At 36.4% G+C, this 27744-nt stretch overlaps 1 protein-coding gene across 3 annotated transcripts in view; it reads left to right on the top strand.

Annotated features, from left to right (window-relative positions):
- The window catches only part of DCC (DCC netrin 1 receptor), a 555681-nt gene that overhangs the window by 209870 nt on the left and 318067 nt on the right, over window positions 1–27744 (top strand). For all 3 annotated transcript variants that reach the window (XM_058676959.1, XM_058676958.1, XM_058676960.1), the window contains exons 5-6: window positions 5669–5823; window positions 8171–8291. In XM_058676959.1, the coding sequence (XP_058532942.1) occupies window positions 5669–5823; window positions 8171–8291 (276 nt within the window). The remainder of the gene's footprint in view (window positions 1–5668; window positions 5824–8170; window positions 8292–27744) is intronic.

Genomic DNA, 27744 nt, shown 5'->3' with positions numbered 1-27744 from the left:
ATTGCTATTAATAGGAAATTGGAAAAACAAATCTTCTCTTGCAACTTACTGTATCTCTTCAATGCGCAGTTAAACCACAGATTCAGTCCTCATGCATGAAACTTTTTTCTAGGTTTGTAAAATATCAAATGTTTTACTTTCAAAATCCAAGATGTTAGTCAAACTATTTGAGAAAAATAGGATTCACATTTTTGTGATTTTTTTCATTGGCAATGTAGTAATTTAGTCATTATTAGCCCTAATGTAAAACATGCGTGGATTCATATTTACAACTTGTGTTTTTAAATTTATAAACCAAATTGAAAATAGGACAAAAACTTTATTAATTGTTTATGGACATATACTTTGTGTTTATGCATATATAACATTTGAAATACTGATGTTTTATGTGATTATGTGTGTTACATAAATATTTGTGAGAACACAGATACATCTAAACATAAAGAAATCCATATGTAGCTATGATAAATATCCACATTTAAAGCATACACATATATTTATGCCCTACATGCATAATTTGTGAAGTTGGTGGTATCTCTCCAAAGTCCCCTGATTGTACATGAATCAAAGCTGTGACAATGACATCTGTATGCATGTGGAACTAGCACCTTGAGATAATCATCCCATTACTTTTATTGCTGATTTGAGCCTTAAAAAATTGTTCTTCCAGCTCAGTCCTAGGCTCCACAATTAAAGAGAGGAAATGGAAAGCTCAGTCCGGATTTAGAAACAGGCAGTCCTGATTACAGAAAGCACTGGAATCGAAGAAAACTAATGGGATTATTTGTCTGGAAAAAGAATTGTGCAGAGCAGTGTGTGGGCATTTCCTAGCATATGTGAAGGACTTGAAAGTAAAGATTAAGGATCAGATGTTTTTCATCCCGCAGCACATAGAACAAAAGTTTTGGAAGTTAGGAAGACTTTCTTGGCATATTATAGTACACAACCAGTAGTACTAATGGCAAATCAAAGTAACTTACAAGAGGTATCAATCTACATTGCTCTGAGATGAATAAAATGTCTTTGCCCAAAAAGGCAGAACAGAATGGATTACTGTTGTGTTTCTTCTATCATGCCATGTTTGTAATGATATACTTACCTCAGATTAACTATACATATAAACACACACATATACACACATATATACATATATTCATCAGCCGTATTATAATATGTATTTATAGCAAAGGTGCAATTAATACAGTTATTAGTGTAACATTGTCTTTATATTATCATTATAAATTTTAATATATATTATCCCATCATATATGCAAGTATTTATATATACTTACATCTATTTTATGTATAACTTATATATAATGCATTATATGTGCAATAAATGTATTGCATATATAATTTTATATCTTATATATTACATAAATAAAATAGCTATGATATATGCATAAATAAAATCACATAGATATATAAATAATGTCTCACCTATTTGTCAGCAGTAAAGCTAGTACATGTTGAAGTAGTCGTTAAAAGCAGCTCAAATGCATGCCTCTCCCTTCAGCTTTGTTTCTGAAAATAATCACTGTCAGGTTAGATTAAAATAACTAGGGAAAAAGGGCTAAGAAGAAAATTCACAGCTTAAAAACTTTTTTTTACAAGAACAATGGGAACCTCAGTCATTAATAGGACAAAACTCAATTGTGGGTTTTCCTTTGAGCATAGAGAATTTTCTCACCCTGTAAGTCTAGCACTCATCTTAACCCAGCATACCTATTTTTAGCGGAACACATGTAGGTATGTGGGAGACATGCATAAAAAGAGATTAAAACATCATTCTCAGTAACCAATCCTGTGGGGGAGGACCGGTCATCAGTAGGTGTGTAGAGTCCTATATAAACCCAGAGAGAACTCTTGGGCAGGTTGTAAGATACATGGCCTTTAGATGCAGCTGCAGTGGAGCAAATGATTTCTGTAGGAAAGGAGAGAAACAAAATTTGATTCAGAAATGTTTTAAGCTAAGTTGTTAAGTACAATGCTATAAGTTTGGGCTTAGTTCCGAAGACAGGGACAAACTCGGATTTGACAATATTTAACTTAAAAAGTGATATAATGGATGTCTGGTTGTAATAAAAATGCTATTTCCCTTTTCTTTGAAACTCAGTTTCTTGAAATATCGGACTACTAACTCCAGGCTCCAGGGCTGTGAAAGGTGTGAGATGCTTGTACCTAGAGCTCCAGTTGTCAGGGGCACTCCCTAAATGGATGAACAAATCTTAATCACTTCATTATTTAAAAAAATGATTAAATAATGTGAAACAGATTGAGTGAACTTCATTGTTCTTATTTAAATAAATCAGAAGGTGGATTTGAGGGGTGCGCAGATGATCCAGTTAGAAGTGTAAGCAGGGATTTGGTTAACCATTACATAAAAATGAAGTTGAGGAGCTCTTACCTAATAGCTGATGAGGCTCAGGCTTATGAGTGTAAACCTTTTCAAGATCCTCTCCCATGTCTTAGACTATTTTACTTCCCTAACACAGAGTTGAATTTTAAGAACCAGCTTTAAGAACTGTAATAAATATTTCAGGAATGTAAAGGGAATTCTAAAACAACAAAACCTCAGCCATTTCTCCAAATAACAATGCGTCATCATTCTTTGATTTTTTCATTTCTTTTTTGCTTTATTTCCAGCAAGAAAATGATAATATTTTGGAGGTTTATCATTTTCATATTATCTACATTTCTCATCTTACAGTATTAACACTATGTAGAAAGATAGAAATGGGCATTGTTTTGCATCCTCAGCATCTACAGCAGGTGGTTTTGAGCATATACTCAGGATAAAGCCCTGTACTTGGCAGTGAGACATGAGGATAAATATTAATGCTTGCCCTTGCTGTGCAGTCGCTGATTGCTGACTGTACTGCTTTGCACAAGTGATGTATTTGAAAACGTAACACTTGGACTCATTGCTGCTGCATGCTTTTACTTCCATATTTAATTTTTTCCTTATCTGCTGTCTGATCTGCTCTAAAAGTTAAAGCAAGAAAGCTTGATATAGAAATGAAGATATGAAGGTACCCACAGAAGTCAAGGTGTCCAGGGTAATGCTGATAGCCTGAGGCATATGAGAAAAATACAGAGCATAACTTAGAACTCACATTGACTTTCGAATTTTGAAAGTAATAGGGGAGGCATTTGTGGTTCCTCCAGTGTTAACAACTGCAGTTACATTGTTACATTGACTATTCCCATGTTTAAGCATAAGTCACTATATTCTGTTAGTCAATAAAACAGCAGGTTTTAAGAACTCAATATGTTGCAACAAGGTGGAATATTTCACATGGGGGGAGCGCGGGGGAGGGATGGGGTGATTCCCAGTTCCAACGAAACTGTATCACATAATACAATGTAATCAATGAATAAAAAATAAAAAAAAAACTCAATATGTCATTACTGTTGCTTTATTTTGTTCTGAGAGATACAAAAAAAAGCAATTGGTGGAAAAAGTTGAATCTTCATGAAATGATTAGAAAACTGTATTCACTTAAGTGGGATAATTTGTTTTCTCAATTCCCATTAAGTGAACCGAACTATTCTTGACATTGAGAACACAAAAAGGCAGTTCTGTTTAGATGATCCAGACATAGCAGAATTGAGAAAAACAACTAAAAACGGAACAGACAAACCTACTTGTATTTAAGTATTTTCATATTTCTGTTGGGCAATATACAATAATCATGTGTGCTATCATGACACACTCCAATAGACTTTTCTATTGAATATACTGTTGTGCAGTGTTGTTGAGAAACACTCGCTGGCATTCTCTTGGATTCTGGTGCCTGGGGCCATAGAGAGGGGCGGTGCCAGAGGTCTCTGTATTGAGTGGCGTGGCTTAGGTTAAACCTGAGCTAAGCTGGCTCCTGCTTTCAAGTACTTAAGCCTTCTGTTCATTTGTCTTCTTTAATGTAAATTGGTATTCTGTTCCATTTCTCTTGTCCTTCTGTACTTTAATTTTTTTTATTCCTATTGCTTTCTTTCTCTGTCTTGTATATATGTGACACATGAAGTTGTGATCTTAGCTGGGTAAGTTAGTTTCAAGATCTAAAGGTACAAAATTCTGAAGTACACGTAAGAACCACAGGGGTTCAGGTGAACATGAACCCCAAATGTGGATGGACCCAGATCATTTTCATGGCACAAAAGCACTTAAAGGGAGAGCAGGGCAGACAACATGGTGTTTGTTTCTTTTTCTTTTCTTTTTTAACATCTGTAATAGTTAAAACACCTTACCTGTGAGATTCTGGATGTGTTATTGAGTTATCCTTCCACCATTCTGAAGAGACGAAAGAGACGATGATAGATTATTTAAGCTTGTAAGGTCTCTCTGGATCCATGATTTACAAGTTGTATAAATTGGGGCAAGTTATTTAACACTTTGTACCTTAGTCTTTTTTTTTTTTTTTTTTTTTTGTAAAAAGTGGATACTAAAGTCCGAGAAAGTGATGCTGAGAATAATAAAATGCTTAGACTTGTACATTCTGTGTCAGCTGTCAGTGACTGCTTAATGACTAATAAGTAAACACTTGAACAGAACTTTTGATGTAACTGATGTATGTGCACCAAGGTATCCCATACAGTAATCAGAAAACTAAGGGGAAGGGAGAGGAAGGAAGAACATTTGTAGGAGAGAAGGGAGACAAGGCATGCCTTAGGATAAACGAAGACCTCCATCCTGGCAGCTTCTGTGGGCACTGCCATGTTTCCTTGAAGGTAATGGATCATGAGGATTGATCATTTCCTTTGGTGTAATGAAGTTGTGTCGGTGATGTTGGTAAAGAACAAGATAAATACAAAAAGCAAAACTTAGCATGTGTTCCTGATTGAACATAATGGAAATCAAAGACTATTTTTAAAAGATGGCTTTTAAAATACGTACGCACTTTTCATAAGAAACATAATAACAGATGATCAGACTTGACCAGAAACTAGGCTTTTCCTTGAAAGAAGTAGAATTCTCCTTTTTAAAATTTTCTCCAAGAAAAGTTTTGAGGCACTGAGGTAGAGAGATTCATTAGCAAATATTTGTTTTATTTCTAATTTGGTTTGAATTGTAAATTTGCATCATAGTCATTATGATGCAATTTCTAAACTCAATTAGTATTTCTCATACTGTGAAAATAACAATTTGCTTATACAGACTAGTACTATACAGATATTGCAAAGGATAATGCTGCAATAATGGAAGTATGTCCAACGAGAAGATAATTTTTATTTCATCCATTCAGCCAGTTATAACAGACTGTGTCCATCACATTAACTACATTTTATTCAACTCCTAAAGTGACTGGGCAGCTAAGCGTTCTCATTTTGCATCCTGGGTTATCACAGACCTGTCAGCATCCTTTTATTTCTTTACATTGTCAGCATAATTGCCATGGTTTTAGGTATTTTTTGACATGTTCATCAATTGGAAATGAATAACTTGGGTAGTTTTTTTTTCCCTTTCTTGAGGCAAATCAACATTAACTGCAATCGTTGAACTGAAAAAAAAAAATAAAGCAATGTGTTATACAGAGCTTCTCTGGGATATGCTGTGAGTCTTTGGAATGAGAAGTATTGTCTGTCCCAGAGCAGTGTTCTAATCTCAGGGAAGGCCTCACCACACAGTCTCATCCCCACCCACTCACTTTTATTTTTTCTGTCTTTGCAGTTCCACCATGGTTTTTAAATCATCCTTCCAACCTCTATGCCTATGAAAGCATGGACATTGAGTTTGAATGTGCAGTCTCTGGAAAGCCTGTGCCCACTGTGAATTGGATGAAGAATGGAGATGTGGTCATTCCTAGTGATTATTTTCAGATAGTGGTAATTATCTTTCTTCATATTAGTTTTACAATCCCATTCATTGTTTGTTTTTTTTTTTCACTTTCCTGGGAAGAAATTTTCTGTTGGAAATTTTTCTGTCATGAAAAATATTGCACTAAAACAGATGATTTTCTAAGACTGAAGGTGAGAAAGAACGTTAAACATAATTTCAAATACTCTCAGGCTCTTCAGACAGACAAATTATAAAGAAACACAGGGCCCATCACTTTCGAAGTATTGTCACTGCTGTTGAACAGAATTTGTAGCATAGTTCTAGACTATTCTAAACTAAATTCCATTATTTCTCTTTTATGCATTTTAATAGCATTTTCACAAGATGCATTGTGCTCTCACTGTGAAATATGGAGTTTGTGCTTTCATATAGGACCAGGTGATTCCGTATGAATAGCTGAGAAGGGCAGTGAAGGTGAAGGCAGGGAAAGTGGCTGTAGTGGTGACTGCTGAAGTAGAGGCACTTTGCAAACAATTAACCCCAAGAGTAATATTTGTTCTTAATGCCACTAATCTGTCTCCGAAACCATCCTTTGAGAGTTGCATGAATAACTGCACTCTTCATTGAGTTCTTTTTCTGGAATTAACAAGTGCTCAGTACAAATTGTTACTGTGGTTTTGGCTGTTACTGATTTTGTTCATTTGAAAGTTCTCCATGTAAACTTCAGGGTATTAGTTAGCACAGTAGGTTCTGATTTCAGAGAATGCAAAATATACTTTCTGAACACCAAAGAACTTTGCAGCTAAAGAATATTTTAGGTCCCCCTTAAGTTTCAGATTTGAATATAACCTACATTGAGGCACCTGTCACCTGAGCCATGTTTCACAGGCAGAGTGGGCCTAGAGCATACACACTGTATAGTTAAGGCGTAAGCTGTCCTCACACGTTTATTGATTCTTGGTAAATGCCTTTTTCACCATCAGTAAACTTTCAGAAATATTCCATTCTTTGTGTATGCATTTAGACATGTTATACACGTGCTTAATAGATATATCTACAAATAGGTCTATCAATGATCACAACTTACTATTTTTTAGCATTTAATTGCATTTGTCTAGTTGGTGGGGAATAGAGAGTGGTGGGAAAAATTTAACTCTTGAATGCCATACATATTCTTTTATTCACTTGAATGCCATGTTATTTCTACTACCCTCGAATTAGAAATGACCTGCCATTGGGCAACTTGAAAAGTGTTGCGTATGTCTAAAATATATGCTGCTTGCTTATAAAAGGAAATTGCTGAGTGCCCTTAAGGACACATGATAAAGTGTAACATTTATTTCTCTTAAAGTTTGAATAATTTTTCTCACAGCATGACTCATTAAAGCCAACCTATTTAAACACTTTTTTTCTCCTAAGGTGAAAGAAAATGTACAATGTGTGCTCTATTTGCATTAAATTGCTCTTTAAAATATTTCCCTGGAACTCCAGAAATCTGAGAGCCATTTTCAGCAGTATATATAATGTTGAGCATAAATAGCAACTTACATGAGAATTGTTAATTAGAAGTTAGCAGGCTTTATCTAAGAATTTTTACATCAGCAGAGCATTGACTATAAGCCACTAAAAACAATTAAGAATTCCCTATGAGGTAATATTTATCTCTTAATGACTTCAGGGGAAGTGATTTAACATGTCTCACTTACTGAACTACTTCTTAAACTAATATGGAAGATAAACTGAGTTATTGTAATTACATGCTATCACTAGAATATTTTATCAGTCATCCTGAGAAAGATGCAGCTCAATTTATATAAAAGATGAGTTAGCATTGTTATATTTAATCTGTGTATTGCTGAAGGTAAAATGTTTCAGTTGTAAGAATGTCACTGGTATAAAATAACAACCCCAGGCTCCTCTCCCAAACTCCAAAAAGCTATGTGAGCTGTAATTACGCATCAAGAATTTTTAGAATGTTTTCTGGGTAAATACTTCCAGAAATTATCCAACCTAGCATTCTTGTCCTTTAGAAGGTGAGGAGAACAATGTTACATTCTCATTTTATTTGTGTATTTCCTGAATAGCCCGAATTCTAAGCTTACTTAGTAACCAGACCAGCAGTGATTTCTTTGACTGCTAATCATTGTTTCTTCCATGTGGAATAGAAGACCTTCTTGCTGGCTGCTCATTTATATAGAGAGTATGATATGTGTTTTTGTGAAAATATTTTCATTATAGAATTTGAGAAGATATTGATGAAATCAGAAGACTTTTCCAGAGGGTATAGGCCATAAGCGTAACACTGAGAACACTCATGTTTCTTATTTTTCCCCCCTGGAAAATTTGATCAAACTCTGTTCATTTTTTTCACCCTCTGGGTTTCTTTTCCTTTAGGGAGGAAGCAACTTGCGGATCCTGGGAGTGGTGAAGTCGGACGAAGGCTTTTATCAGTGTGTAGCTGAGAATGAAGCCGGAAACGCCCAGAGCAGTGCACAGCTCATCGTCCCTAAGCTTGGTAAGATGACGAGAATTTGCTCCTCTGCTTGTAATTGCGGTTACACATGACTCGTCAATAAAAATCAATAGCATTTTCCTTGTCCCTCAAAGTCGATACGAAACTATTTGCTTACACCGGATGTACATGTATGTATCGACAACAAGTTCCTTCTGGTGAATTACATATATAAAATATCTGCAACTAGAAAGACTCCTCTGAAACAAAGGGATCTCTAGTTTACAGTATAACTGCTCAATTATTTTCTCCCTGTTTTATGACCTATCTTTATTCAGAATTTTCCATATAATCATGAAGTATTTGAAATGAATGATATTGTACTCATAAGTGCATTATGTGTATATTTTAATTATACATTTACGTATGTGCTTGCAAACTTACATATTACTTAAATCTGAAGTCTGTAGCTGTAAACCAATTTATTGTCTTGAATCAATGGAAGTTGACAGAAAAATAGAAATAACCACTTGACAACAGTTAATTTCCTCTTAAGTGATATTGATAAAGTTAAAAGAAAATATTCTCTTTCAAGAGTGCCACCTTCTCTGATGAATGTCTTCTCTCTCTGATGTGCTTTAAGTGTCAGTGTAACGTCGTTTGTGTCCAAGTCCATTCTCGCTTGCTGAAAATATCGATAAACAAATAAGCAGGGATCTTTAAAATCAAGGTTTCTGATGTGATTCATGCATTAAAACTGTATACCATCTCATTAGAAACAATTAATATGGACACATTAAAGGGAAAAGTGGCTTACACACAAGTCACAGACCGAAATGAACTGTTAGCCCTGCATTTTCAAAACCACAGAACATGTGGAATCTTACCCTGCATTTCTGAAAAAGCAGCTATGAGAGATCTCGTAGAACTTGGTGGCACTAATCCAAGGTCCAGGGATCACCAAAGGGTATTCTCCCCAAGAAATCACATTGTAGTGGCACAAAGAAGGCCAAGGAGTGGATTGCATGTGTCTCCATGGATGTGCACCTCTGCGTGTGCTTGTTTAGAAAGAATGATCACAGAGAGGAAAAATGGATCTTATGGTGGCTGAGAACTGGGGTTTCCCACGATGTCGTAGGGAGGAAGTAGGGGACAGCAGTGGGAAGAGTAGGGTATGTGCTCCGCTTGGAAAAAGCATGATGGAGGGTTTCACGATAGGAATGTGTCCAAAAGGTCCTGCCTAAGACCCCCCTCACCCGCACCAGAAGAGACACTCTTGGGAGTATTGATCTGTGCGCTGGGGAAGGGCAGTCAGGAAGGGTTCCACTGAAGGGTTTCTAAGGTATGACATCTTTGAAGAACACATAGAATTGCCACACAATAGACATGCAGTGGTCTTCCACCATTGTGGGTTTTTTGAGAGCACATGCTGATAAAAATGTACTTTATTTCAAATCAGCCCTCCCCTCATTGACACTGTCCCTAAGCAGAGGGAAATAGAGTTAAAACACATTGGTAGACAATCCTATGGACTCCTTCCCTGTGTTTGGACTTAGGTCTGCTTTTGGTGATAGGTGTAGCAGGGGTGCAGAGGGTTGGCTAACTGAATATTAGTTTTCAGGATTTTTTGTTTTTAGATCTCACTGTCGTAAATGTGTATGGATATGTTGCTGTGTCTTTTTAAATTGTGTGTTTCCTGTTTACTTAATCATGACTCCAGGGCCACATGGCTGATTCCAGCTATCATCAATGAAAAGACAGATAGGAAAGGGTATGCTTGCCGTTTGTCTTGGCCATTCCAATAGTTGAGTCTGTTCAGTAAGCTAGTGACAACAGGAAGCTAACATTCCAGCAGCAGCATTTCTTAGTGGTGGATGGGATTCCACTGGCATCCTGCTTCTCTTTAGTATGTGTGACCATTACAGACCTGGGTTGTACCCAACATAAATGCCAATTACCTCCTCACTGGGGTCAGCCTACAGGCATCCTGAAAATTTATTTTTTTCCCATCAAGATTGGTAGTGCTATCAATGGATTCAACTGTTTTGGTCAGTGTTTATTGTATTTGACACTGGATTAAAAAGCAAGTGAAAGGAAATGAAGACAACACTCTCAAAGCATGGCAGAACACTATTGTGACTGTCTTATTTTTGCCCCTTACAAATGATCGATTGTTTTTTTCCTGGCTATTTAATCAGAGTGTCAAAAAAAAAAATGCTACTTCAATTCCTCAGAGTGGCAACGTAGGCCACATGCACAGATGTTGGAAAGCGAGCTCTAAATACAAATCAAGCAGTGAAACTGACCTGGACTGAGATAACATAGCCCTCTCTAACTTGGACAATATACAGTCATCATATATTCAGAGGCACGCTATATGTAGAGTCCATTGCCCAATACCTGTTCATAGGTTTCTGGCTGAGAGTTACTCTTGGAAACCAAGGTGTATCAGTTTCTCTGAAGCACAATCACTTTTTCAAGCTCATGTGCATTTTTGGTGGACATTACCTAAGCCCCATACAATTTCAACATTTTAATCTATAGTCAGCTATTCTCTTTGAACAGTCAGCGACTTGGGGAATAAGCATAATCTGCTAAACTAAAGTGAGATAATGATTTGTTTTTCTTCTCTAGAAAAGTATGGAAAATGTGAAATACAAGAACAATTGGAAACTCTGTAAATAATGATGAGTAGCTGGCTTTGTAAAACCACGCACTACTTCTGGACAGCAATTTGTCTCTATATACTGTTGTGTGCCAATTAGTGCTGACGCTGTGTTACAAGAAGTGCGTCATTAGGTTGTTATGCTGTTGTGTGAATATCATAGAGTGCATTACACAGACGTAGATGGTCATTGCCCTCTGCACATTGATTCATTCAAGTACACAAGAGCTCTTTGGAGTTATTACAAGAACATATCCTATACTATTTTACTGTAAAATTTTTATGTAAGGAGGAATGAATTATACAGTAACTCTAGAAAGTAGAGTAAGTACATAAACAAGTAACAATCATTCAGTATCATTATGAATTCTCATGTATGGGACAAAATGTGCTGGTGATGTAGGAGTTTGGCTTACGTCACCAGCACCACAAATATGAGATGAATACATTGCAGTATCAACTTGTAGTAGCTGCAGTGTCACTATGGAATTAAGAGTTTTTCTGCTTCTTTATCTAATGGGGTTACTTCAACATGTGTGGTCCATGTGTATTTATAGTGCTTAAATGTATTTCTTGCACTCTCGTGCACAATTACACATAGGAAGGCATTAATGTTCATCTAGAACTGTATATATATGTATTTATGTATATGACTATGCATATACATATTATGTAAGTGGTAGTGAATGCAAGTTAAAAAGTGATTTGTATCACTTGCTATTATCCATTTACCTTTCCTAAGAGCTGAGGACAGTTGTGGCTGTTATTTAAGTATATTTTTGAATATGGAAGGGGTAGCAGGACATTTGTTAGAAATGTTCTCTGCAAATGAAAGAGAAGAACTTGCATAAAAGCACATGGTGTAATTGCTGAATAGCCTTGGGACAACGTGTTAATTAGTTAGGTGTTACACAGACTCAGAAATTTCATGAGCCAGAATTGCAAGCCAGTAAACAATAAATTAGAACCCCATTGGCATGGAAGATGTTGATGAATTAGTTATCCCTGAGTGACCATCTACTAAACTGGAGTAGGAGTAGATGCTAATTAAGAAGATTATTTGGTAGTTGTCAGAAGCTAGCATTTTTGTGGTAAAGGGGCTGGGAGGACATGGAAGAAGCAAGGAACAAAAGATGAGACACAAGCCATCAGTTGTCCCTGAGCAAGTTATTCTGGTTCAGAGTGCTGGGTTTTGCAGTTGGCTGCAGATGTCTGCCCCGGACCATCACGAGAATATACTGATTTTTGAGAGATAGGTAGAGGAGTGCGAAGCTTGGAATGTACCTGTGAAGGGGCGTTCTAGCCTGGCATGTGTTTAATGACAGAAATGGATGAAAACAGGTAAAATTATTATGTGAAGAAGAAATGCATTCCTGCCATTCTATCACGCAGAGAAAGACTTGGGAGAAAAAATCACTTTCTAGATACGGTCACATATAGAATCAGTTCTTTCATAAAAACTCTTCAATGCTGATTTGTTTGGGCAAGATACCAAATCATGTCACATGTCTAGAAAATATATACAAAGAATTACTAGTTCATGAGTTTTGGCTTTCTTATTTTTTTAGGTTTATTTTATTTTTGTTGGAATGTTGGATATACTGAGAGGAGGAGAAACAAAGGATAAGATCCTCAGGGGGCTGGATAGGAAGCAGGGCTGTCGGGGTTAGAACCGGCGCCAATATGTGATCCCATTGTGTGCAAGGTGAGGACCCTAGCTGCTATGCTATCACACCAGGCCAGGCTTTAGAAATTTTTTGCTCCATTACTAACAGACTTCCACGCTTTTAGGAGAAATGTATTGACTAGACACTTAGAAAACTGAGAGCTGTTGTCAGTTAACTGTTCAACCATGAAAAGATTAATGATAATACATGGTGCTGAATTATTAACATTTTATTAAGGCTGTGTATTGCATAGGTTGGAATTAATAGTTAATTCTATTCATAAATATCAAACCATTAAAATCAGAAGATTTTTAGATATATTTTTGTAAATTGTTGCTCATCTAAGAATTCCTAGAAAAGTGATCTACATAGATACCTATGTGAGCATGTGTTAGTGCGGATCATTGCGCTGTTTCTCACCACACGTTAACTCAGTAAATCACTGAGATTTGGTGAACCTTGGAGGAATTGTAGTCACTTTTCATTGTTTAAGATCTGTTAGAATTTAATTTGTCATAAACTATCTCAGAGGCTTACTAAAGCCAGAAGGATGTAGCTCTTATTATATATTAGTCACTGGTAGCCATTTAAGAGCATTTTTTAAAGAAAAAAATCTTAAAAAGGTTAAGACCTATTCTGATTTCGTTGTTTAGTTGTTCACAGTTTGGGATCAAATCATTCTTGGAGTTGTGTAGATATCGTGGAACAAACAATTGCGAGTACTAGACTAATAAGTTAGTAGAATCAAATTGGAAAATAAGTCTTTGGACAACATTCTCACATAAAAATGAGATGCCCATTAAAACAAAAAAAAAATTCTCTTTACAATAGTACTGAGTTTAAATGAGTAACATTGCAACTTAGTAGCAATGCCATTATTGCAGTATTATGGCTTATAATCTTTTCTAGAACATTTTTCTTTTCAAGCTAATTAACTAATTGTAGCTATTAGGATACAGACTTGATTTTGTGGAAGTAGTTAAAACTCCGAACATAGTACTGTAAATTTTGTGGTTAATAAGTCAGAATATATGGGCATACATTAATTCAGTCACTTAGAGACTTATTTTTGTTTGTCAAGGTAATAATAAAAGAGGAAAGTAATATTTTCATTTTTTTCTAGTTGAGATTTAACCAGTTTATAAAGAAATGCACTCATTGTTTTCCATTAAGGAAATTGATAGCTAAATCTGACATGGATAAGTCATTTGGTTTCTGACTTTGTAATAGTCACCTAGCATAAGCTATGTGTTCATATCCCGTGTCAAGGTACTTATCAAATTACTTAGACTTTTTAAAATATATTGGAATATAGCATACAGTTATGCACAGAATCTTTGACAATATTGTGCAGCCTTTCAAGTCTGTTTCCTCAGATGTAAAAGTTAGCAGACAGTTGTCCCAAAGATTAATACAAAAATGTATGCAAAGGGATTTAAAAACTTTAAATTATTATCCAAATGTTAACTATTATGTTTTCTGTTGATTGTGTTTAGTTTTAATGAAAATAAAAGACATGTATTGAGATAGATAAAATTATGACTGTTTTAATAAATTTTCCATGCTTGGAGAAAATAAATATTTCAATGAGAGTGTCCATTTAAAGTTTAAGTTTCGTCCCTAGTGGATAAGTTCTGCTTTGAAATGACTGCAAGAAGAGAAGGTTTGTAGCTTGGTTTGCTATCAGTTTAATGACCTGCTCTTTCCAGTTTTATATAGGTAAAGAGTTCTCAACAAATAAAAGCTTGCCATTCAGTGTATGCTTTAAATTGGAAGCCAGCTCTATGCTAATCAAGTGCATATGACCGTATAGCAGAATTTGAATTTAGAAATATATAGCGGTTTGTGGTGTATTGAGACCAGGGATAACTGTAATTCTGTACAATGTGGAAAACTTGATAGTTTCATCAATATTGAGCACATCATACTTCCGAGATCAACACACCAAGCAGTATTATAAGTCACTATAGTAAGATAATGAAAATAAAATTGTTTACATTTAGCCCATGTGATTTTGTATTACTATAGTTCCAGCTTTTGCTTACAAATATATTTATTATTGATGAGATACATGCATAGATGAAATGCATATATATACTTTGTCCATTCCATGTGACTTATAAAATTTATAAATATAATTTTATAAAATGTGAATATGGAACTTTATAAAAATATAGACAATTTTATTAAACATTTTATCTGTGTAAAAATTATTGAGAGGTATGTATAATTTAACACCTCAATTTGTATACATGCAATTATTCTCTGCCACAGTAATAACATCAGCCTTCATAGAACTGCTGTGAGCTGTGTGCACAATCAGAAGGAAATAATTATAATGCAGCCCAAAGAAGTCCTGAAATTTTAATACAGGAGTCTGTGTGGCTGGTATGTGGCCTGAAGTGAGGTTGCTCTCGTTAGCTAAATCACTTACTGGAGGTGAAATCAGTAAGATACTGTCAGCCACTAACTTTCCCTCCAGTTGGGGGAGAAGTTGTACAGTCTTGTATGAGAGATATGGAGGATGTCCTACTCTGTACTAAAGTTCTCCTCTTGAGCCACTTAAAACTATCCACCTCATAGAATAAATTCTAGAAACAGCTGTTCTGGAATGCTAATTCATCTCATTCCTTGGGGAAAACAGGTTAAATGGAAACTTCAGCAGTACAGTTCAACTGGTCACAAGATTGCTATGTTTTTCCTTCCCAGTAGAGCTTTTGCTTACACCCTCAGCTAACACCCATAAAGCTCAGGTCTTTCCTTGGTAAGGTAACCAACCTCATGTCTCTTCACAGGCAAACCATCGTGCTAGTCCTCCCGAGTAGTTGAGCATAGTACCAATCACGTTTGTCTATATTTTCTACTTCTTCCTGATGATCTGAGCAATTACCTTTGCCACGGTGAAATCTTGCTTACCTACTGGTATTTTGGTACAAGAGATTTTGCTATGAAGTGAGTTGTTAGACCTCTCCCAGTGCTATGAGCTATCCAATGGTAGAGGGTCAAATATTTTGGGAACTCTCAAAGGATGGTGCTGAAGTTGAGAGAATGTGCAAGACAACCCGTTTCTCAGAACATGCATGTACTCTAGGAAACATTTGCTTCTAGCTTCACACCAGAAGGAGGAAATCAAATGGGCAACATATCACCTAGAAGCTAGTTTCTTTAAGGAACGGTATAGCTTGATAATAAAGCTTTTTTTGTCTGTTGCTAGCTAATTGAATATGCAACCAAGACAGTAGCTCCTAGTGAGTAGTAGAAACTTAGGAAGCTTACATTCATAATGATGGGCAATGCATGGACTCTGTCTGCCACTTGAGCCACTTCATTCACATGCTTGCGGTGCTATCTTTGGAAGCTGATTGATATCCATGGGCTGTTCCTCTACAGCTACGTAATAGTTTAATGCCTTTTCCATGGAAAGCGCAATTGATGTTTTGATAGGTCAAGGACCTTTACAGTTAACACAATCTCAGTGGCCCATCCATAAGCCCTTTCTCTAAACCTCCATAATCCAAATGTTTCAATCCCTTTAGCCATAGAGCCTTGGGTAATGATCAATCATCCAAGCCATTTAACCTTGTTAACTGTGTGTGTGTGTGTGTGTGTGTGTGTGTGTGTGTGTGTGTGTGTGTGTGTGTGAGAGAGAGAGAGAGAGAGAGAGAGAGAGAGAGAGAAGAAAAAGAGATTCAATTTCTTACCTGTAGTCAATTATTTTCTCGTAGAAGGTGAATGACCTGGTGTCTCTAACACCCTATCTACTGTGAAGTTTCCTTATCATTTTCTTTTAGGAATGTCAGTGAACTGTAGAGTTATAGCTGTCCAATCTTGGGCATCTTCCTGCCAGTGCCCACCCTGGGAAGCAGCATGTGATGGTTCAAATGCTTGAGACCCTGCACTCATGAGTTCCAGGCTCCTTGGCCCAGCCTCACTCTTGCATTGCAAGCATTTGGAAGGTGAACCAGTAGAGGAAGATGTTCATATTCATTTTCTCTCTCAGGATTTTTTTTTTGAAGGAAGCGTTACTGAATCTCTATTCAACTTTCCCGTACCTGGACATTGTACTGAGGTAGGGCTCTGCAATCTCATATTAATTGATTTCTCCCAAGAATCCAATGAGGGTGATGCAGTTATCTTTTCCCTACTTTGTGAATGAGAAAATTGGTGCACAGAAAAGGTAACTTTTCCAAGTCAGTTACCAAGGAATCTGATTTGCCTACCTACTCTTGCCTCCACTACACTGTAAGATTATGGATGTATGTATGCTCCGTCGACAAAAAGAATCTGCTCAAGTTAATAGGCACTCTTTTAGATTTATTTAGATATAGAGAAACTGGTTGGCAAGTCCCAATTAAAGAAGAGTTTAAAATTGATGAGAATGGTTAAGATTCTGCTATCAAATTATGTCCAACCAAATTGTCATTCAGTGGTCAAATGTGGCTCAATATGAGATGTGTCATTAAAAATCTTAAAGATAAGATAAACCTAACTCTTACTAAGAATCCATAATTTATTAGATAATGAATCTCATGGAATTATTCCTAATTAGTAAATACAGTTAAGGCATAGTGACTTGCGGTAATATTTTAATTATTCAATATTTGCCAAATACCCAGAAAATGTGTAAAGACTCAAGGAAACTAGATTACAAATTAAATACGATAGATGTCACACACAGAATGTTTAATTCTTTCTGTTAATAATTGTTAAGTTATAGGCAGGATTTGATGTACTATTTTTTCTTTTTCTTCTAACCCTGTTTTGGAAGAGTGACAGTGCCATTTGTTCTATGGGATGACAAGGATTCTGTTGTGTTGAAAAACCCTTTTATTTACTACTATTTTTAGTTCACAGGTGTAAGTGAAGCCTTGAAGTTAGAAAATGCTTCTTAAAAAGAAGATATAAAATTTGCTGTTATATAAAGCATGAATTCAGAGTTCTTCCACCTGATGTATTTTCATAAAAAAATAGTAATTAAGTGACTTAGTATCCTCATAGCTGTTGATATTATTTAATGACTAACAAATGTTCCCCAAGAATGTATTGGTCACTTTAATTTTCCATGACAATATTAACAAACTAGGTTTCTTCATTCAGATGATTATTTTAATAAATTTAGGACAGAAGAAAATTCATTTGAAATTGAACATGACCCGTCTCTAAATAAAACCTACGACGTTATAAAGCAAGCTAGTTTCCCACATGAACGTATTTAACTAATTATCTACCTGGTCATCAAGTTTAGTATTTTATTCTGAAGGATCTCAACCAATTTTAGTTATTAAAAATGTATCAGTGTAGAACAGACTTTGAGCAGGAGAATCTTCTCCAAGTGATTTCTACCTAGTGATATGGAAATTATGTGGAGGAAGAAAGAAAAAGAATATTAAGCCACTTTTATCGCTCACATTTTCTCTGATTTCCTAAGTAGGCATATGCACAAGTATCACAATCGGCCCAAAAAGCTTTTGGGTCTGCTGAGTTTGGTGTCACAATTTATGACAGACCACTTGCTGTCTTGTCATACTCAAATGCTAACTTCACATAACTTAAAATGATCCTCTGAGCCCAGTTCTGATCCCATGTTAGATCTTTAGCACACTTGCTTACACAAATAAAAGTAACTCAGAGAAATTCAACTAAGAGAGGAGGTAGAAACTCCCCCCCCCCACCAGATTAAGAACAAAATAGTAAAACAACAACAACAACAACAAAAAACTACCTCATAACTATGTACGGTTTTTTTGATACATAATACATTATAAAAATAGAATGTATTTCTATTTTTTCAATGCAGCTCCAAGATGATTGCTTCTGCTCTTAGTTTGACAGGGGATGTTGGTTCTTGCCAAACAAATCATTTGGAGTTTCCAGTGCATGTATGGAAGATGCAGTTGTGGCACACTGCAGGGCTCACACAACTCCATGGAATCGGGGCACTTTGCCATGGAGGATGTAGCAGCTATACTGAGATGGACTTTGCAGTAAGAATATGGTTTTTCCATGCTATTATGTAGAACAAAACCATGGTTGGTAGAAAGAATGTTACTTAATATGTACTAGGACACAGACCAGAGGCAAAAGTATGTGTTCTATAAATTAGAACAGAGGGCTGGATCACAGTGCCTTCTAGATTATGCAGAGAAAATTGAACTTCTGGTTCAAGTTTATCTGGGACAGTGATGTCTAAGGATGAGAGACGTGTTCCTTTTTATGTTTGTACAGGAGTGTACCAAAATATGTCAGATAAATTGGAAAAACAGTCTAACAAGGAAATAAAATGAAAACATTAATTTCTTTGGTTTCTACCATATACATGTCTTGAAATATTGCAGTGCACCTTGTAAAATCTGCAATAATGACATGTTAATAAATGCATTTTTTGAAAACAAACTCCTTAAGTTACGTGAATAGGATGGCAGTGGCAGATGCAGAGGCTGGAAATAGTAGCAGGTAAGGAAAGGGACAATAAAGTCTCCAATGGCACGAGAGGAGTACTTGGTGGTATGGAAGACTGTCAGAGCTGAAACTGTTTTGTATTTTAGAGTGTTTCTTAACTTTTATTTGAAAGGCAGAGTAATGCAGAAAGATGGAGAGACACACAGAAGTCTGACATCCTCTGGTTCACTGACCAGGTGGCCGCAACAACTAGAGCTGTGCCTGGCTGAAACCAGAGCCTGAAACTCTATCTGTGTTTGTCACATGGGTGGCTGGGGCCCAAGTGTTTGGGCCATTTTCTGCTGCATTTCTGGTGCTTTAGCAGAGAGCCAGATCCCAGGTGAAGCAACCAAGATTGGAACAAGCAATTCATGTGGGATACTGATGTGACACACATGATCCTGTCTTACGCTATCAAAATGCCCAAGCTTTAAGATGGCGCTTAATACATGTAGATGGATTAGGAATCTGAGATGATTTTCTAAATGTTAATGAGAGAATAAATGATAAAGCTTTTACTTGAGAGGAAAAAGAACCTGAAAGAAGTCCCAAGTCCCTGCTAACAAAAGGAGCCTGGGCTGTCTTCATGGGGGTTCTTGCTTTGATCTCATTTTTCAGGTCCAACACCTTGCAAAGGCTTTGAGAACAATGAGATGTAATGCTCAGAAGAAGGCATGAAAGGCAGACACTTTTTTCCACTGGCTAACTGATCACAAGTACAAGGATAGAAGGGAAAAAATGTAGCCAAAGAAATAAATAGGTAAACGATAGAGATGAAGCCAAAGAAATAAATATTTAAAAGATCTCCAAGCACATTACTGAAAAATTTAAAACCCACATGGGTAAAATTATGGGACTGATGGAAAACCCTACTTCTTGCTGTGTTATCCTAGATAGCTACAAAGAGAAAGATGGATGAATGCAGAATACTGTGTAACATCCTTAGAGGGAAACAGTTGTGATCTGAGCTGAGTGGCAATTCTGCTCTTGGAGAGAATGATGAATTCATAGAATAATATGGAAGAGGAACAGTTTGCATTTGAATGGAGAAGGAGCGTTTGATGCCGACTGGGACTTCTGTACATTGTTGGCATTGCCGATGATAATGAAAAGTGTAAGGGAGAATATGACAGGCCTTATTACGCATTCTTAGTTCCTTGAAAGGATGCACATGAACCATTCTCCCACGGATGAGATGAATCTAGTTGCTGGGCATATTTTACCCAGCTGTGAAGAAAGGCTTCATTGGAACAAGGAGCTAAAAACTTAACCATTACTGTAGGATAACCACTCAGTGTGTCAGTGGCAGAACTTGAACATATTGATGTGATCAATGGTTAAATAACAGAAGATAAAAATAATCATTGCTCTTGCTTCTCTCATCCCTTTGTCTCTCCTTCTGTCTGTAGGCAGAGATATTACAACTGAGAAACAAATTAGAAATAGAAGGACTAACTTTGGCTTTCTGCCACCTAGAAATAAAATCCATTTAATTTACCCTGACTATCCTTGTTATTGTGTTAAATAGAGACTAAATACTTTAATATGGATTTATGTAATGAGTTCACAAATGGATTTCACAGCATTAGCTTGCTTTAGGAAATAAACATCTGCTTACTGTGGCTTGGAAGACATACCTCCTTGTGGATCCATTTTGATAGACTGTTTTTCCTTGAAAATGCTAAGAAATTTAATATGATTGTCATATCAATATTGTTAGTCTTTGAGTCCGAAGTGAAACAATGGTTTGGAAGCTCCAACTCCTACAGAAAGTAGTGTCTGTTGGAAGCTGTGGCTTATCACTGTCAGGATTAAAAACAAAACATAAAACGTACTGAAATAAACTCATCCTCTGTGGGACTTCTACTTCTCCTTTTCCCTTGTTCACGAATGTTCATGTGCATTTTATTTAAACCTGAATTGGCTCATCTCAGCTGTATGCAATTAATTTGTAAAATAAAATTCCTTCCAAGTTGAAGTTGAATCCTGAGAGATGCCTTTTAACTCAGCTCTTCGTCCCTATCTCTGATGGCCAAATTGGATGAATTGTAATTGGGGATGGGAGAGAAAAGATTGTCTCAGCCAATCATTCTACCAATGGTTACTAAAATTTGTAATTATAATGTCCTTTATTCTGATTTAAATTCAACCTTCCCTTCTGCATTACTTTTTTCCCTTGAAACATGGAAATTTGGGTGTGGGGGCTGGGGTTGGTTGAAAGGGCATTGCCTACTTTTTCAACCTGTCCCATTTCTCTAAGGCACTATAGACAAGGGAGGCCAGCTATTAAGAATGGTAATTTACAATCTAACAGTGCTTAATCTCAAATCTGTCCTTGTCAAAGGAGAATGCATTGGTCCCCATGTAGTAGTAATGGGAATTTTATTTCAATGTAAGATTCAATAGGGGCTTGGATTATATTCCTTAAACCACTCCTGTCCTTATCAGTTTATGTAATGTCCAAATCTTGTGGGTCTTTAACATCATTTCAATTTAAAATAGAACACACTAGGTGTGATAAATAGCCTAACCCAGATCTGAATACCCATAAACTCACCTGGCAAGCATAAAAACAGTGAAAATTGTTCTATGGTTTGGGTTGAGTCCAGTTTTATCACTGATCATTTCCCTTTGATTAAATGTAACTCTCCCAAACAACTCCCCCCGTGACAGATCTGTTACTCTTTTATTATAACTACTTTATACTTTAAAATTGTTGCCCTTAATTTACATTTTCATGTAAAATAGAACTTTACCTGTATAGAAAAATTCTAAGCTAAAAATAATGCTTTAGGGCAAAAATTGGATCTCATAGACAAGAATTAATACAAATGTGTAAAATTATTTTTTGTTAACAAATCAGTGAACAGCATATTAAGCAAAGGTAATATTAACAGTAGTGTATGCATTTCAAATTAGTAAATCTCTTTATTGACTCTCATTTGCTAGAAACCCGGTAGGATGTCTCTGATAGACGCCACTGCATGTATGTGTCTGTGTATGTAAATGTAGGAGTTGGGGGGAGTTCTGTGGTTTATTTTCTTTCAGAAAATGCATTACTTTAATCATCCCTGATTTTCTGCTCTGGGTTTTTTTTATAGTAGTAGTATATATTTTTTGTTTTATTCTATATCTCACTGAGTTTCCAGTTCCTCATTGCTGATTTATCTGATTTGAACCTGCATGTATTATTTTATATTTTACCCTTCATGGGCTCTACAAAGATCTACTCTTATATTATCAGACCATCCTTTTCCTACATACCAGAGTCTGAGAGAGCAATTCAGCAAAACTTTTCACCTATTCTTTTTGTTCTAATTTGCCCAAGACATTTCATCATAACCAAAACACAATCATCATGTTATTGTCGTCGTCGTCCTCCTCATCACCATAGCACTATTTTCTTCTGTTGCAACGCAATTTTCTTCCCCTAAACCTCCATTTCTGTGGCTTTCCCAATTGTCTCACGTAGGAGTCACAGTAGGTGTGCTGGAGATGGCTGATTAATGGCCATAAGTTAGCAAGATTCCTGTGAAATTCTATGTTATTACCCAAGATACCAGGTAGCCAGCCCACTGCTATGTGAGTACTTTGAGGCTGGACTGAGCACAGACGTGGTTTGAGTTGTTAGCAACCCGAATGAACTTGGATGGTGCTAGAGTGTTCAGTGTGTTGTTTCAGTTTCCTCTACATTATTTGCAACTGTCAAGAAGAGAGAAACTGAAATTCTACTTAATTTTCCTTAGAAAGATTCCCCTTTCTGCTGACCATTTTTTTTGATTCATACAAAGGACACTTAGCATTTTGAAATACACTAATTCTAAATCGTAGCTAACATGTATTCTGTAATATCTTTGAGAATGACTGCATTTTAACTCATTTTACTATTCAAAATGCATTTTGAACTAACAAAATTTAAAGCATACACTTCAATCTGTAAAATCTCAGAGAATATATATTGATATACTCTTTAGACTGTGTGTGCATAATGGAACTCACAGTTTGCATGATCACATATACATGCAGATCTTATTAGAATTTTGATGAGGTTGGATGAACTCTCAGATATCTCTGCTGTTTTTCCAGGTATCAATGGCTTTGAGGAGAAAGTAAATGATTACAGTGATATCAGAGGAAATCATTGTTTAATCTTACTCTTTAGAGGAAGAAATAGAATGTTGAAGGGTGAAGTTGGATATGGTATATTTTGAAAATTCAGTCAAGCTGAAACACTATTTCTTAAATCTCATTTTTTTTTACAGTTTTGATTGTTACTCAAAAAGAAATGTTGCATAAAATTTGGCAAGTTGACACAAAAGTGGAGCAGATCAGAACACAGGAAAACAGAAAAGTCAGGCTGGTACCAAACAATGGAGCTGTGGTCATCTTTTCACTCATAGAGTAAAAGTCAGGAAGTTATTGCCAAAATTAAAATGAGAGAAATTTTCAAAGAGGAATATCTTGAATCATGACTTGTGTTGAGGGTAGCAGTCAGCTTAGGAGAAATCTGCATGTGGAGAAACAGGAATCAATATCCCCATTCACTATTGTCCCTCATTGAGATTCCTGCCAGTGTGCAGTGTTGGGAGCACTCAGAGAAAGCCCTGGGTCAAGGCAGCCTTGTGGTCTGTGTGGATAGGTCAGGCTTCCAGGGGTGGGTGAAGAAGAGTGGAGGAAGTGCAGGCTGCTTCTGCATGGAAAAAATGCAAAGCAAATCAAGATATAAACATATCCTCCCACCACAGCATCTTAACCAGTTTCACATCTCAGCCTTTTTATGTGAGGAAATTCAAGAAAAAAAATGGGTACAACGCCACAGAGGCAAAGGACACATAGATAGCAGTGTCCAAAATGTGCGCATCATCATCCTTAGAAACTTTGCAATGAATTATATTGCAAAGAGAAATGAATGATGTTGATGGAATAGTGGTTGGCGACCAGCTGATCTTAAAATAAGGAGATTGTCTAGACAGACCGAGTATATCACAAGGGTTCTTAATGGAAGAGGAGAGGAAAGGAAAGGTTAGTGTGGCAAAGGATTCAATGTTCCATTGCTCTTGAAAAGGAAGGAAGAGTCCACATTCAAGCAAGGTGGCCGACAGCTCCTACTGAGTGGAAGGAGCAAGGAGGTGGCATCTTCGTAGTCTGCGGAGTTGTGATTCAGTCATCTCAACATGTTAAATGGAGCACAGTGAGAGTCAGGCCAGACCTATAACTGACAGAACTGTGAACTTAAAAAAAAAATCATGTTATAGTAAGCAAATACACTAAAACTCAAGTTTTTACAATTAATTTTGTCTCTAGATTCTTTTCACCCTGGAAAGTTTTAAGGAAGTTGTACAACCTTGAACAATGGTTTGGTGCAACATCTGGGGCCATTCCTGTGAAATTTCTGTGTGTACCTTTCCATAATAAGAGTTAAGGAACTGTGACCATGAGGGCCTCCTTTTTGCTTCTGACCCTAAGCACATGGAGAATTGCTACTCAGCTCTTTAACATTTATCTCATGAGAGATTGTCCTTTTTTGTGCTCTGAAGGTTAGATTCACAGAAAATACTACATGTACACCAAAGGCATGTAGTCACAAGAAATTACCCCTAAACAACTGGCTCTTGATTACAATGGGTATTCCAGACTTAATAAACAAAGGCCATGGGTTATAGTAAAGATAGGAAACGAGTATTTAACATAATATAGGACACGCAGAAGGAAAATGTTGGCATAAAATCTATGGGAACCATACCTAGGCTTTTTAAAAATTTCTGTAATTTATACAGCGAAAATACTTAGGTATTCACCAGTTGCTTAATTGATGTTGTGAGGATCCAGGGCCAGATTCTTCTTATTCTTTGTAAAAAGAGAACAGTGTCACATTCTCTTTGCAATTAATGAATGACCTTCCCAAATACTCTAGCCACTTTCCTAAATTCCTACCTTAAATGACCTACAAGACATTGTCATAATATGCTCCTTGATTAGTTAAGTACCCACTAAAAGTGTTCTTACCAGTCTGTGTTACAGTGTTGAATCAAATTTGATAATGTTAATTTCCTTGTAACTGTAATAGGAGTCAAATTGTTCATAGAGGAAGATGGAAAAATTGCCATAGCTCGCTTCGAAACCAGTTTGTTTTAAAGCTGATTCCTGAACTTAGAAATCTTTCGTGTCCAGATGCTTGTCAAAATGCACTATGCTAGCAATTTCTCTCGTTGGCTTGGTGATGATGAAGATCAAACAGAATCAGTCATTCCACCAGGATAAAAGTCACGCTTTGTTTTTCCTATGCAGAATCCGTACGTCTGCCGTGGGAACTGCAGGGCCTGTCTTCAATCATTGCTATCTCCACTTCCTTGGTAGTCATTCCATTAGCACTTCTAGCAGCGAATTTGTACTATTTATGAAATGTAATTATGAATACAGGTAATGGGCACAGAGATTCACATGCATATAAGAAACTATTAGCAATGAACAATGACCCAACTCATTTAGGTAAGTTTATAGTATACAATAAAAGAAATAGGCTCAAAGAAGTAAATAGTACCATCAGTAATGTGTATTGTTTATAATAGATATGAACATACATTCCATATGGTAGTGTGATTAACTTAATTTTGTAAAGCAGTGTGGTGCTTCAACTCATGCATTCTAAAATAGTTCTCTCTGCTTTTATGCCTGTGATTGTTCAGAGGAGCAGAGAAACAAATGCAATTTACTGAAGCATAATAGATACCGTGCTCAGTACGATCTTCGTTCAGCTAAGAACTTTTTACTAGCAAACTATTACTTTCATGGGTCCAAGACTTTTACCTTTGCAAATCCATTTCTTTATTTTTAAAAATGGGTTAATCTTGTAACTGATTTGATACATAATTTTATATGATTCAGGATGTATTTTCCTGAAGGCTTAAAAAAAATCCTAAAATTTATTCCTGGAACACTAAATGTATTGTGGCCCTTGTCACAGTAATTTCAGCACCACGTATATATTTAAGGCTTGTTATAAAATCATACTATGATCCCAGTTTAGTTTGTTCTAACTTTGTAAATGCTTTATAGTCATTTGTTCTTAACACCGGGAGCTGATTGTTTCATTGTCCTAGGTTTTATATTATAAAATAAATCATCTTTAGTTTATAATAGTTTTATGTCACAGGTATATTAGTTAAGGTTGTGTTAATTTTTAATAAATTTAGTCACTCATTTTAATTAACTGGTGTTATTACTACAAAGAAATTTAATATTTTGTATCAATTTCCAATTCAAATTATTGTGAGAATCTTTCATTCTTTCTCTGCTTTCCCTCCCACATTTGCATAACCCTACACACACTCATGTTCCCTAAAGGTACTAAAAATTTCAGTAATTTTTTTATAATGGATATGATTATGCTTAAATTATTTGTAATGTCATTTAGAGTATTAAAATGTCTTTTCCTTGAAGCAAGGGATAAAAGAACAATGTTATTAATAGAAAGTGCATTTCTTTAGAGGCAAATAATAATTACATATCTTAAGGTGCCAGTAAAACTCTAAACACCAGTTCATGAGGACTATCTCTTCCTGATAGTTAAAGCTATCCAGGGGCAAATGGGGCAGCAGTGGTTAGGACACTAGTTAACATTCCTGCATCCCTTATTAGAGTACCAGGGGCAGCGGGGTGAGCAGTGGTTAGGACATTTAGCATTTCTGCATCCCCTATTGGAGTACTAGGGTTCAAGTTCTATCTCTGCTCCAATTCCAGTTTCCTGCTAATGTGCACCCTGGGGGAAAACAGGTGATGGTGGCTTAGGTAGTTTGTTCCCTGCCTCTTACAGGGGAGTCCAGTAGTCAGTTTGAGATTCCTGGCATAGGCCCAGCAGTTACAGGCATTTTGGGAGTGAACCAGAGGAAGAGACCTCTGGCTCCCTATCTGTCACAAAAATTCATTTGCTAGATTACTTTTAGACAAATCATAAGGGCTAGTGTTATGGGGTAACCAGTTAAACTGCCACATGAAATGCCAGCATCCCATATGGGTGCGATTTCCTTTCCCAGCTGCTCCATTCCTTATCCAGAAACTCTCCTAATATATCTGGGAAACCAAGATGGCCCAAGTCCTTAGCTTCGTACATTCACGTGGAGACCTAGAGAAAGCTCTTAGCTTCAGCCTGGCTAATCGACAGCTGTTACAGGCATTTGGGGAGTAAACCAACAAAGGGAGGAAGATCTCTCTCCTTCTCTCTATGTAACTCTGCTTTTCAAAGAAGTGAAATCTTTAAAAACAAACATACAAAGAAAATACACTTTCAGAGTGTTAAAAATTGGCTCAGTACTATGAGCCATATAGAGAAGTGTGGATGTTTGGGTGGTGTTTTTAGTAGTGTGTCCTGTATTCCTGCTAAGATTATCCAAACCAGTACATCTGAGTTACTAAGCATAATGATGTGTTATAGTTGTTCCAGAGTGTCTTCTGGCTTTAGAAGATATTATGGATGTGTTTTCATACAACAAAGGTGAAAACTATTGTAGAAAGTGCAGTTATTAATTTTTGGCCTTGTTCTGTAGCCCACACAAAGCCTAAGGTTCCTGAGGTCTCCATCCTAACAACTCTTGCTCGAGCCATTTCTTCCTGATAGTCTCACATGTGGGTGCAGCATCCCAATGTCAGATGCAAATCCCAAAGCAGTAACTCACTCCTCCAGGAAGACAATCCAAACAGAAGTGGAGCCCCAATTATCTGTGGGACGTGACCAGGACAGAGCAACCAT

This window comes from Ochotona princeps, chromosome 18 (assembly GCF_030435755.1).
Source record: "Ochotona princeps isolate mOchPri1 chromosome 18, mOchPri1.hap1, whole genome shotgun sequence".
NCBI lineage: Eukaryota > Metazoa > Chordata > Mammalia > Lagomorpha > Ochotonidae > Ochotona > Ochotona princeps.
The sequence above is the reverse complement of the archived record's forward strand: the minus strand, read 5'-3'. Positions and strand labels throughout refer to the sequence as shown.